This window comes from Musa acuminata, chromosome BXJ1-1 (assembly GCF_036884655.1).
Source record: "Musa acuminata AAA Group cultivar baxijiao chromosome BXJ1-1, Cavendish_Baxijiao_AAA, whole genome shotgun sequence".
In the NCBI taxonomy this organism is placed as follows: domain Eukaryota; kingdom Viridiplantae; phylum Streptophyta; class Magnoliopsida; order Zingiberales; family Musaceae; genus Musa; species Musa acuminata.
In genome coordinates, this window is record NC_088327.1 from 38,503,017 (window position 1) to 38,515,059 (window position 12,043).

A 12,043-nucleotide genomic window follows, 5' to 3' on the forward strand; every position below is an offset into this window, starting at 1 on the left:
TTATTTATTTATTTATTTTTAAATTTATCAGTTTGAATTGGAATCGAAATAATTGATTATGGTCTTAATTTTAGTTTTATTTCTACCTACTTAGTGTTCATCAAAACCAATTCACTCAACTAACTCTCTCTCTCTCTCTCCCTCCCCCTTTTTGGGTTTAAGAAGTTCTCCCTCTTTCTTGAAGAATGATTGCTGAAGCATATGTTGGATTTATGATGTTTAAGATGACATTAGAATATCTATTTTGAGATCTTTATTAATATATTGTAACACAAGTGATATTTTCAATTAATTTTTTAAGAACGATGATCAAGTCGCCAGTAATCCTAATGTTCTCAAGCATATGCCAAAAGCCAATGCAGCCAGTGGTCAATTCTGGGACTGAAACTGGCCAATCCTGTTCAGGCCTCAGTCCATCTTGATCTATAACAACAACAACAAGATGATTGTCATCAAAGCATGTCTAGCTGCCAACTTCTGTCGTGTAACGATGCAGGTGTATTCATTCATATTCTATGGTTCTTCAAGCCATCCCAGTCTCAGTCTTTTGATGTAGCTACACATATCGACAATAGTTTTGCCGGCAATCGTATCACAGGTAGAGAAGCTACGTTCTTGTACAGCTAGCTACCTTTCAATTTCTGAGCTGAGAGAGCGAGAGATAGATAGATAGATAGATAGAGAGGGAGGGAGATCAGGCGTAGGCCGCCGGCGACAGGCGCGGGCGCAGAAAAACTTTGAGAGGCACAGCCTTGGGAAGAGCCAGGCCAAACTTCTCGTCCATGTTGAGCTCCTCGCCGTCGGGAAGGCTCCAGTCGAAAGCGTGCACTAGCATGCCCAACAGGTACTGGACGAACACCATGCCCACCAGCTTCCCCGCGCACACCCTTCTCCCGGCCCCGAAGGGGATGAACTCGAAGTCGTTCCCCTGCGGATCGTACCTCGCGCCCTTGCCTGTGATGAAGCGGTCGGGGTCGAACACCAGCGGCTCCTCCCACACCTCCGGGTCCCGCCCGATGGCCCAGATGTTGACGAGGAGCCGGGTGTTCTTGGGGATGTAGTAGCCGTTCACCTCGCAGTCCTCGTGGGAGAAGTGGGGGAGGCTGAGAGGGGTGGACGGGTGCAGCCGCATCGCCTCCTTGCATACCGCCTGCAGGTATGCGAGCTTCGGCAGGTCGGTTTCCTCCAGCAGGCGGTCGCGGCCGACCACATCGTCCAACTCCGCCTGCGCGCGGCTGAGGATCGCCGGGTTCTTGAGCATTTCCGCCATGGCCCACTCGACGATGATGGCGGAGGTATCGGTGCCGGCCGTGAACAGGTCCTGCATCAACACAGCTTGTTATGCACACTGTTCGAGTCAGATCAACTCAGAGAAATGCATTACATGGAATGGAATCAAGAGAGCCTCAAAACAGACACCCATATGATCCAAGCTGTCAATCTTATCATATCTATCTACCCTGCCGCCAACATCGTATTGAAAACTAAGTCATTGGCTAAATCACTCCCTTACTTTCTGCTCGTTTTGCTCAATCTTGCCGGGACAAGTGTACGCAGAAGAGCCTGACTTCATTAATAGGCTAAGTATTGAACAAGACAAAAGTCGTATCAAACACTTCATTACGGCGTTGACAAGCCACTACCATCTTCATTCTTGATGTGTATACGACGAGACACAGCCGATAAGTGTCCCAGAAAGCCCAAAGAACGAGCGTGGTGACGAGGATAAAAAGAGGAATAACTTTTGTATAGGAACAAATACTAGAAGACCAAAATACGCAGCGGAATAAAATGGAAACACAATCAAACAGAACACCAAGATATACGTGGAAAACCCCTTCAATGTGAAGGGTAAAAACCACGGGGCAAACTAGAGATAATCCACTATGAGAATAATGAATATACAAATCTCAATCTCTTGCCCAAAACCCTAGCAACAACCACAAGAGAATAACTGGGATACAAGAATCACGTCACTGCCCACAATATCTAAAACCTCCCCAAGTAATCACAGCAAGAGTCTACTGTAGATTTGATCTAACCTGAGATGAGAACACTGCTAGATGATTGTGAACAGTCTCTCTGCGTTGTCCTTGTCTTCTTCCCTTTCTTTCTCTTCCTTTTCTGCCTTGATCTCCTTCTTCTCTTTGGAATCCCGTGGCCTCAAAGATCTGCCTTGTTGCTGCCTTTTTATAGCCTTAATCTGCCTCTAAAACGCAGCCACCACACCCCCTAATCTTAATTAGGGTTAGGTTAAGAGAGGGTGTGGGCTGTGGGCTTATAAAGCCCACATGGGCTGAATATGGGCCATCAGCCCAACAACCTCCCCCTTCAACCCATAAGAGAGGCTATCCCATGACTCCTCAATGTGAAGCCATGCCGACCAACTGTCGGCATATCTCCTGTCTTTCTTTTGGTAAGGTCTTCGTTAACATGTCTGCTCCGTTGTCATCTGTATGAATTTTCTGAAGCTGCAACTGCTTCTCTTCAAATACATTTCGAATCCAGTGGTATCTGACATCTATATGCTTTGACTTGGAATGAAACATTGGGTTCTTACACAAATGGATGGCACTTTGGCTGTCACAATGCACCACATAATTTTCTTGTTTCAGCCCCAATTCTTGTAAGAATTCTTTCATCCATAACATTTCTTTGCATACCTCTATAGCAGCAATATATTCTGCTTCTGTGGTGGAGAGAGCAATACACCTTTGTAACCTGGATTGCCATGACACAGCTCCCCCTGCAAAAGTAAGTACATAACCTGAAGTAGACTTCCTCGTATCTATATCTCTGGCCATATCTGCATCTGTGTAACCTGTCAACACAGGTGGTCCACCTCCAAAGCTTAAACAAACCTTAGAGCTCCCTCTGAGATATCTAAAAATCCACTTCACCGCTGCCCAGTGCTCTTTGCCTGGATTTGCAAGAAATCTGCTAGTAACACCCACTACATATGTGATGTCCGGCCTCGTACATACCATTGCATACATTAAACTTCCAACTGCTGAAGCATAAGGAACCTTTTGCATTTTCTCCTTCTCCTCATCACTTGACGGACTCTGTTCTGAGCACAACTTGAAGTGACCTGCAAGAGGAGAACCAACTGGCTTAGCATTGCTCATACTGAATCTTTCCAATACCTTCTCGATGTATTTCTCCTGTGACAACCAAATCTTCTTGTTTTTCCTGTCACGAGAAATCTGCATGCCCAGTATTTGCTTTGCTGGCCCCATGTCCTTCATTGCAAAAGACTCACTCAGTTCCTTCTTCAACCTGTCAATTTTAGACATATCTTTCCCAAGAATAAGCATGTCATCAACATAAAGTAAGAGAATAATAAAATCCTCACCAAACAATTTGATGTACACACAATGATCTGAAGCCATTCTTTTGTATCCATTTTCTGTCATAAATGAATCAAACTTTCTGTACCACTGTCTTGGAGCTTGTTTTAGCCCATACAAGCTCTTCTTCAACTTGCAGACAAAATTATCTTTACCTTTGACTTTGAAGCCTTCTGGTTGCTCCATATAAATTTCCTCCTCCAAATCACCATGAAGGAAAGCTGTCTTCACATCTAACTGCTCAACCTCCAAGTCCTGGCTAGCAGCAATACCTAAAGCAACACGAATAGAAGACATTTTAACAACAGGAGAAAAAATCTCTTCAAAGTCAATACCTTTCTTTTGACCAAAGCCTTTCACAACCAATCTAGCTTTGTACTTTGGTTGAGAACAATATTCTTGAGTCTTCAACCTAAAAACCCACTTGTTCTTCAAGGCCTTCATTCCATTTGGTAGCAGCACCAAATCATAAGTGTGGTTCTTCTGAAGAGCATCCATCTCTTCCTGCATAGCAGCTAACCACTTCTCTTTCTGCTCACTCTCAACTGCTTCCTGGTAACTCTCTGGTTCACCTGCATCAGTAAGCATCACATACTCATCTATAGAGTATCTTCTGGAAGGTTGACGTTGTCTAGAAGATCTTCTCAACTGAGGTTCTGCGGGAACTTGCTCTCCTACTTCTTCTTGCTCAACATGTCCTACAGGTAGATCAATATCAGGTTCTACACCATCTTCCTGCATATCTCCCCCATCACCCTGATATACTGGAGGAGTAACTGGGTCACAATCTGCTAATCCTTCTGCAGAAGTCTTGGCTGGTGCCTTCTTCTTCAAATCCTCAAAGGTTTGATCCTCAAAGAAGATCACATCTCTACTCCTGAACACCTTCTGCTTTTCTGGATCCCAAAGCCTGTAACCAAACTAATCATGTGAGTAACCAAGAAAAATACATTCTTTAGACTTACCATCCAGCTTGGACCTCTCATTATCTGGAACATGTGCAAATGCACGACAACCAAACACTTTCAAATGCCTGTAGGAAACATCTTTCCCTGACCATACATGCTCTGCAACATCACCATCTAGGGTTGTACATGGTGATAAGTTGATCACATCAACTACAGTCCTCAAAGCCTCATCCCAAAACCTTTTGGGTAGCTTGGCCTGTGAAAGCATACATCTGATCTTTTCCATGATGGTGCGGTTCATCCTCTCTGCAATTGCATTATGCTGAGGTGTACCAGGAACTGTCATCTCATGTTGGATTCCATGTGACCTGCAATAGTCATTAAACAATCCTGTATACTCACCACCATTATCTGATCTTATGCATTTCAATTTTCTTTCTGTCTCCCTTTCAACCCTGGCATGAAACTCTTTAAAGACATTAATAACCTGATCTTTGGTCTTCAAAGCATAGGCCCAAACTTTCCTAGAAAAATCATCTATAAAAGTGACAAAATAAAGTGCACCACTTATACCAAGAACATCAACAGATCCACCAGGAGTTTTTGTCCTCAAAGGACCACATACATCTGTATAAACACGGTCTAAGGCATGCATTTTTCTAGACAAAGCAGCACTAGCAAATGAAACTCTATGTTGTTTACCAGCTAAACAATCAATACAAGGGTTCAGATGTATACCTCTGAGATCTGGTAATACCTCTCTCTTGGAAAGAGTTTGCAGCCCCTTCTCGCTCATGTGTCCCAATCGCCTATGCCCCAACTCCATACTGAAGTCTTTCTCTGTAGCATTTAACTGCTCACCATAAGCTTTAGCCTGCAACCTGTACAAAGTATGACATTTCTTTCCATTAGCTATAACAAGAGAACCCTTACTGAGTTTCCATTGCCCTCTGTGAAATCTGCTTTCATAGTCTTCATCATCTAGTCTTCCAACTGAAATTAAATTCAGCCTCAAGTCAACCACATGTCTCACATCCTTAAGTACCAACTTGCAGCCAAGGTTGGTCTTTAAATGGATATCACCCATGCCAATGATGTCTGCTGTGCCATAGTTGCCCATCTTGACAACACCAAAGTTTCCAGACCTGTATGTAGCAAAAAACTCCCTCCGTGGTGTAGCATGATAAGAAGCACCTGTGTCAATCACCCACTCAAGATCCTGACACACACAAGAAAAAATATCATCAGAAGGAGACAAAATCAAATAATCACCACCCTGCACTGTAGCTGTAGTATTATCCTTTGACTCTGTAGACTCCACTTCTTTTCCCTTTTTCTTGTTCTTCTTAGGTTGCTTACATTGATTCTTGTAATGTCCTTTCTCACCACAGTTATAGCAAACAATATCTTTTCTTGATCTTGACTTGCTCCTACCCATACGTGAACTGCTTCTGGACTTTGACCTTCCTCTGTTCTCTGAGATAAGTGACTGTAAATCATTCTGAGATGTTGCTGAACTCTTTCTTCTCAACTCCTCATTCAACAAACTACTTGTTACTTGACTCATAGTGACAATACCATCTGGCGCAGAATTACTGAGGGAAACCACCAGTGTCTCCCAACTTTCTGGTAATGAACTGAGAAGTAACAATGCCTGCAACTCATCATCAAGAGACATTTTCATAGAGGATAACTGGTTAATAATACTCTGCATTTCATTCAAATGCTCAGCAATAGAAGCACCCTCTCTATATTTTAGGTTCACAAGTTTTCTGATCAAAAAAGCTTTGTTGCCAGCTGTTTTTCTCTCATAGAGACTTTCCAATTTTTTCCAAAGAGAATATGCAGAAATTTCAGTAGAAACATGGTGAAAGACACTATCATCAAGCCACTGTCTAATAAACCCAATTGTTTTTCGATCTAACCTCTTCCACTCATCATCTATCATAGTTGTAGGTTTTGCACTATCCCCTTGCAAAGGTTCATACAAATCTTTGCAATACAAGAGATCTTCCATTCTTGGTTTCCATATCATCCAATTATTTCCATTCAAACTAATCATGCGAGAAATATTACTGGCCTCCATGTTCAAATACAAAAATTAAATCACCAAAACCCCGCTCTGATACTAGTTGATGGGGATAAAAAGAGGAATAATCTTTGTATAGGAACAAATACTAGAAGACCAAAATACGCAGCGGAATAAAATGGAAACACAATCAAACAGAACACCAAGATATACGTGGAAAACCCCTTCAATGTGAAGGGTAAAAACCACGGGGCAAACTAGAGATAATCCACTATGAGAATAATGAATATACAAATCTCAATCTCTTGCCCAAAACCCAAGCAACAACCACAAGAGAATAACTGGGATACAAGGATCACGTCACTGCCCACAATATCTAAAACCTCCCCAAGTAATCACAGCAAGAGTCTACTGTAGATTTGATCTAACCTGAGATGAGAACACTGCTAGATGATTGTGAACAGTCTCTCTGCGTTGTCTCGTGGCTCCAAAGATCTGTCTTGTTGCTGCCTTTTTATAGCCTTAATCTGCCTCTAAAACTCAGTCACCACACCCCCCTAATCTTAATTAGGGTTAGGTTAAGAGGGGGTGTGAGCTGTGGGCTGATATAGGAGGAGGCCGGAATCTAGTGGTGATCATGTTGTTATGAACTCGACAAACAATGGATAATACCGTTGACCCTGGGAAACTGTTATTGAAGGTAACAAAGCAGTAATTTGAAGATATGATTCCCATCGGAAAACTTACGAAGATGAGTGCTTTAACGTTGACTTCCGAGATGGTCTCCCCGTCCTCCGTCACCTTGTTCGCCATGACCTTGTCGATGAAGTCCATCCTCCCCTGCCGCTCCCCCTTGGCCGCCTCGTGCTCCTCGAACAGCTTCGTCACCATGGCGTCGAACCTCAAGTGCACGCTCAACATCTTCTTCTGTATCCCCTGCAGGTCCATCCACGCGATCGACGGGAAGAAGTCGCCGATGTTGAACTGCGCGCCGCCGGTCAGCATGTCCACCAATATGTCCTTGAACTTGTTGGACTCCTCCCCGTGGGCGTCGAACACCCGCCTGCTCACCAAGATCAACCCGACGACGTTGGCCAGCGTGCACACCAGCACGTCCATCAGCTCCACCGGCTCGCCGGCCTCGGCCAGGCCGTGCAGGGAGCGGGCCATGCGCCGGAACTCATCCCGGCGGACGGGGGCCCAGTCGGCGAAGGCCTTGCCGCCGAGGAGGTGCAGGCTGCACATCTTGCGGAGGAGCTTCCACGTCGGGGTGTAGTCGGCCATCACCAGGTTCTGGCGCTGGTAGCTGACGTCGCGGGCGCTGATGGGGTCGGGGCGGTTGGCGAACTGGGCGTCGACGGTCTTGAGGAAGGCGCGTGCAGCGTCGGCGTTGGAGGCCACGACGCAGCCATGAGAGCCCAGCCGGAGGAACATGATGGGGCCGTAGCGCTCGGCGAGGCGGGCGAGGCTGGAGTGCGCGCTGGCCCCGACGAGGAGAAGCGAGCCGAGGATGGGGAGCCCCCGGGGGCCCGGCGGGTAGGGGAAGCGGGAAGGCGACTTGCGGAGGAAGCGGTGGAGGAGGAGGTGGACGAGGAGGCAGAGCGCGGTGGCGGCCACGAGGTAGGGATCGATCGCCATACCGCTGCCGATGGTGCAATCTATGAGAGTCTTCTCCTCGTGATGAAGCCCGGAAGTGCTACAAATAGCCGCTAAGAGAGTAAAAAAATGTGAACATCAATTTTTTACTTTTCTGCGCTCATAGCAATCTTTAACATTAAACTATACAAGAAATAAAATGTACAGAAATGAAACGAAAGCTATAAAACTTTGTTCAAAATACGATCACGTTTTCGTTGGTAGGTTTATGTTAACCGCAGGACGAAACAATCATAAAAAGGATGAAGAGGTGCCAGTCTGTTCTCTAAATCAATCCTCGATCCAGATTGCCAGTGTTAATGTATCAAAAAGCATGTAAGTTAAAATCAATTGTTATTTCTATGATTCAGTTCAACATGAAAGACAAATTTTGCTTCATCCATAAGAAATGGTCTAAAAGAAAAAGGTTTGGTCGTTTTCATTCTCTTTTTTTTTTTATTTCACATAACATGGTGGAAGTAAATGGAAAAAGGTGAAAATGATTGTGCTGAATTTGTGATGGAAACTCTCTCTCTCTCTCTCTCTCTCTCTCTCTCTCTCAATGGGATGAAAACATGGAGGAGGATAAGACGAGATGCAGTAGATAAAGGAAGTTGAAACTTTTGCTGGACAATCAAATGAATCCATTTTGCAAACCTAGTGAATGGCACCCCCTAAGAATGCACAACAGTTGTGATTTAACTGTAGGAAAGCAGAAGAGAGACGAAGAACAGCAACAAACATGGCAGATTTGGTGGGAACGGGAGCAGATTGCTGTGACTTGTTGGCATTTAGCATCTGTTCCATGTTATCTTGCTGATTCCATGTTTCAACCAGATCTGTAACACCCGAGTGAATCAACTCAACACTTCCCCACACAGCCTTCTCCTAAACAATGCTTTGACTGACATCAGGCTGGCATAAGGAATGAAACAGATGTGGCATCTGAAAGCTACAGTTCATCTACTCTCTTATGTTGCCTCTGAAAGCTACACTTTTTTTTAATGAAACTTCCAAGTTTGAATTGATCGACACCCAATACAGGAGGCTTCAGAAAAATCATGAACTACCCAAATCAAACAAACGGGTGTTACTTCTTGAGGTCCATAATTGCTGTGGGATTTGTTGAAACAGATAGGGATGTTAAGGTCCACGAAAAGAAGTCCCGAAAAGTTCAATCGCATGTATAGCACCACTTCTTTGACTATTTTTACGTTTGATGATGTTTATGTATTCACACTGTTCTTGTTGAGATTATTTGTGCTGCTATAAGGTTAAGGCTCCATGAACTAATAATCCAAGATGAGAAACAAATATAATTCAATTGTAAGAATCAAAATGTTCTATCATACTATCTGACTTTACAGTGACCTTCAATAATTTGATCAAAACCAAAAGTGATAGCCCTCGAGCGAGCTATTATAATATAGTTAGCGAAGAGTAAGTCTTGTTATAGCTATATAATAAGATCATTTAGTCTTATATTAATTAAGGAGTAGGGACTCATAAATCCATTGAATCTTCTTTACCCTTAAAAATTCTTTTTAGAGTTAATGTACTCTAAAAAGTAAAATCGTATGGTACACTCATATGTCCAAAATGGATAATTCCCCAAAAGTCCAATCGCATGTATAGCACCACTTCTTTGACTATTTCTACGTTTGATGATGTTTATGTATTCACACTGTTCTTGTTGAGATTATCTGTGATGTTATAAGGTTAAGGCTCCATGAACTAATAATCCAAGATGAGAAACAAATTTAATCCAATTGAAAGAATCAAAATGCTCTATCATGCTATCTAACTTATAATATAGTTAGCGAAGAGTAAGTCTTGTTATAGCTATATAATAAGATTATTTAGTCTTATATTAATTAAGGAGTAGGGACTCATAAATCCATTGAATCTTCTTTACCCTTAAAAATTCTTTTTAGAGTTAATGTGCTCTAAAAAGTAAAATCGTATGGGTACACTCATATGTCCAAAATGGATAATTCCCAAAAAGTTCAATCGCATATATAGCACCACTTCTTTGACTATTTTTACGTTTGATGATGTTTATGTATTTACATTGTTCTTGTTGAGATTATTTGTGCTGCTATAAGGTTAAAGCTCCATGAACTAATAATCCAAGATGAGAAACAAATATGCAGGAATCCAATTGAAAGAATCAAAACGCTCTATCATGCTATCTGACTTCACAGTGGCCTTTATTAATTTGATCAAAACCAAAAGTGATGGCCCTCGAGCGAGCTATTATAATATAGTTAAAGCGAAGAGTAAGTCTTGTTATAGCTATATAATAAGATCATTTAGTCTTATATTAATTAAGGAGTAGGGGCTCATAAGTCCGTTGAATCTTCTTTATCCTTAAAATTTCTTTTTAGAGTTAATGTGCTCTAAAAAGTAAAATCGTATGGAAACACTCATATGTCCAAAATGGATAATTCAACGCAAGCCCAATGACCGCTAAGTGATTTATCACCATTAAGAGTCTTCCCTGACCTCTTCTAATATATGTATGAATAGTATCTGTAAGCGCTTAATGGAATTATTCTACTTTTAGTGAAGCGAGTTAACTAAAATCTAAAGATGCATTTTAATGTAATAATATTTGCCTTAAAGGACGACAATGATGTCATGACAACTTGTACTTGATTTAGAAAGGATAAAGGACATTGCTCTCTTAGAAATTGATTGATTGACATTGAAAAACTCTAGTAGATGCATTTATTCTAATTGATCTTGGAAAACTAAATGTAAATAAGTTAAACTTTTATTAGAAATTCTTATAAAAGAAATTTTAATGATTTGTATACTCTTCTACTTTTAGAGATTCAGTTGTTTTTTATTTTTCTTTCCGCTCATTATATACACTTAGTTTTCTTCTAATATACTCTTCTAGAATGAGGAGTCATGTCTCATAATTTGAGAATCAAATGTGAAATATTCATGGTATGATGCGTCATCTTCTCTATAATGATGATGTTATTGTTGTGATGCAAATCAATACTTAGCGGAGCTAAATATGCTGTAAATATGAAATTGTACCATACATAATGGAGGTTAATTTGCACCAAATATGCAATCAAAACAAGATTGGAGATAATATTAGAGAAGCAGGAAGAAGAATCAAGTAACTGTTTCAGTTGTTATATTTGAGAAAACTCTAAAATGTAATAGGGAATTAAAATGTAATCATCTGTAACATCTACAATATTCTTACACCAAAAGGTTCCCCACAGTTCATCTAACGTAAATGAATATATAAAAGAATCAGTAATACTTGACATAACATGTTCTTTCTTTTCTTACACTCTATATACAATGTGATGTAGAGAGAGATTGCATTACGTTCCCTGTGGATTAGAAAAATCGATGTGGCTTGGACTGCATGCTATGTCATCGTTACGTAATAAAGAGGAGCTGTGTCATCATCCGTAGAAATTTCAAGAGCTTCTTGTCGACAGTCCAATCGATCACCAGCGGTTTTGCTCGTCTACCTCAATAGTCTCAAGGTTTTCTAGTTGCGGACATCACGGAGTTGAATTTCTATTGTATCTCTGAATAGTCAACTGACTTTGCATACAACTTTTCCAAGATCAGACTTTTCTACGTCAAGACTCGAGAGTTTGACTTTATGGATGTAAGCAGCATAGCGAGATCTTTAGGTTACACGAATTCAGGTAAGTCGAAGCAACTTCCAACAGCAGCCTAAAAACTGAAGAACTATATGATATTTTGCATCTGGTGCAGGTGCTGATCATAATATAGGAGCTTTGTGCATGGATCCTAGTTTTGGTTTGTATCTGCACTGCATAAACTAAAAGCTAGATGACAGTGAGGGCAGACAAGTCGAAATGACACCTCCGAGATATGTAATCTTTTCTTGACATCACTGCTTGCTTCTGTGTTCCACGATGCCTTGTTTTCTTGTCCATGGAAAGTTTTGCTAGCTCATCACGCTGTATTCATGCAATTGACGTCCTCTTTTTGAAGATGAAAGCTCTTCTTCCTCCGAACTATTCGATTGTGGAGAGAAAAAGAAGAGTGGTGAGGCTTTTGTCAAAATAGATAAAAAGATAAACCCTTTTTACATGTTAGTTCGATGTTGTATGCTG

The 12,043-nt window shown here is 41.7% G+C and overlaps 1 protein-coding gene across 3 annotated transcripts; it reads right to left on the reverse strand.

The window, feature by feature from the left end:
- Positions 1-475: 475 nt before the first annotated feature.
- LOC135678636 (flavonoid 3',5'-hydroxylase 1-like) lies at positions 476-8,215 on the reverse strand. 3 transcript variants are annotated; one of them, XM_065191672.1, is made up of 3 exons: positions 7,035-8,147; positions 4,997-5,477; positions 476-1,321 (listed from the first exon to the last, which is right to left on the reverse strand). In XM_065191672.1, exons 1-3 carry the CDS (start codon positions 7,923-7,925, stop codon positions 624-626), a joined length of 2,070 nt encoding a protein of 689 aa, XP_065047744.1. In that variant the 5' UTR covers positions 7,926-8,147; the 3' UTR covers positions 476-623. The 3 variants fall into 3 exon arrangements, with proteins under 3 accessions (XP_065047744.1, XP_065047752.1, XP_065047760.1); XM_065191688.1 differs by lacking the exon at positions 476-1,321 and adding an exon at positions 4,489-4,626 and having other exon boundaries at positions 7,035-8,215; XM_065191680.1 differs by lacking the exon at positions 4,997-5,477 and having other exon boundaries at positions 7,035-8,122.
- Positions 8,216-12,043: the final 3,828 nt, after the last annotated feature.

What these genes read in the sequence shown, in the direction of transcription:
- LOC135678636 (XM_065191672.1), bottom strand. Translation starts at nt 7,925, where the DNA reads ATGGCGATCGATCCCTACCTCGTGGCCGCCACCGCGCTCTGCCTCCTC. An exon ending in ACGTTAAAGCACTCATCTTC is followed by an intron (nt 5,478 to 7,034) that starts GTAAGTTTTCCG and finishes TGTGTGTGTCAG; the next exon opens with GATCTTGAGTGGGTGATTGA. An exon ending in GGTATTACCAGATCTCAGAG is followed by an intron (nt 1,322 to 4,996) that starts GTATACATCTGA and finishes GTGTTGATGCAG; the next exon opens with GACCTGTTCACGGCCGGCAC.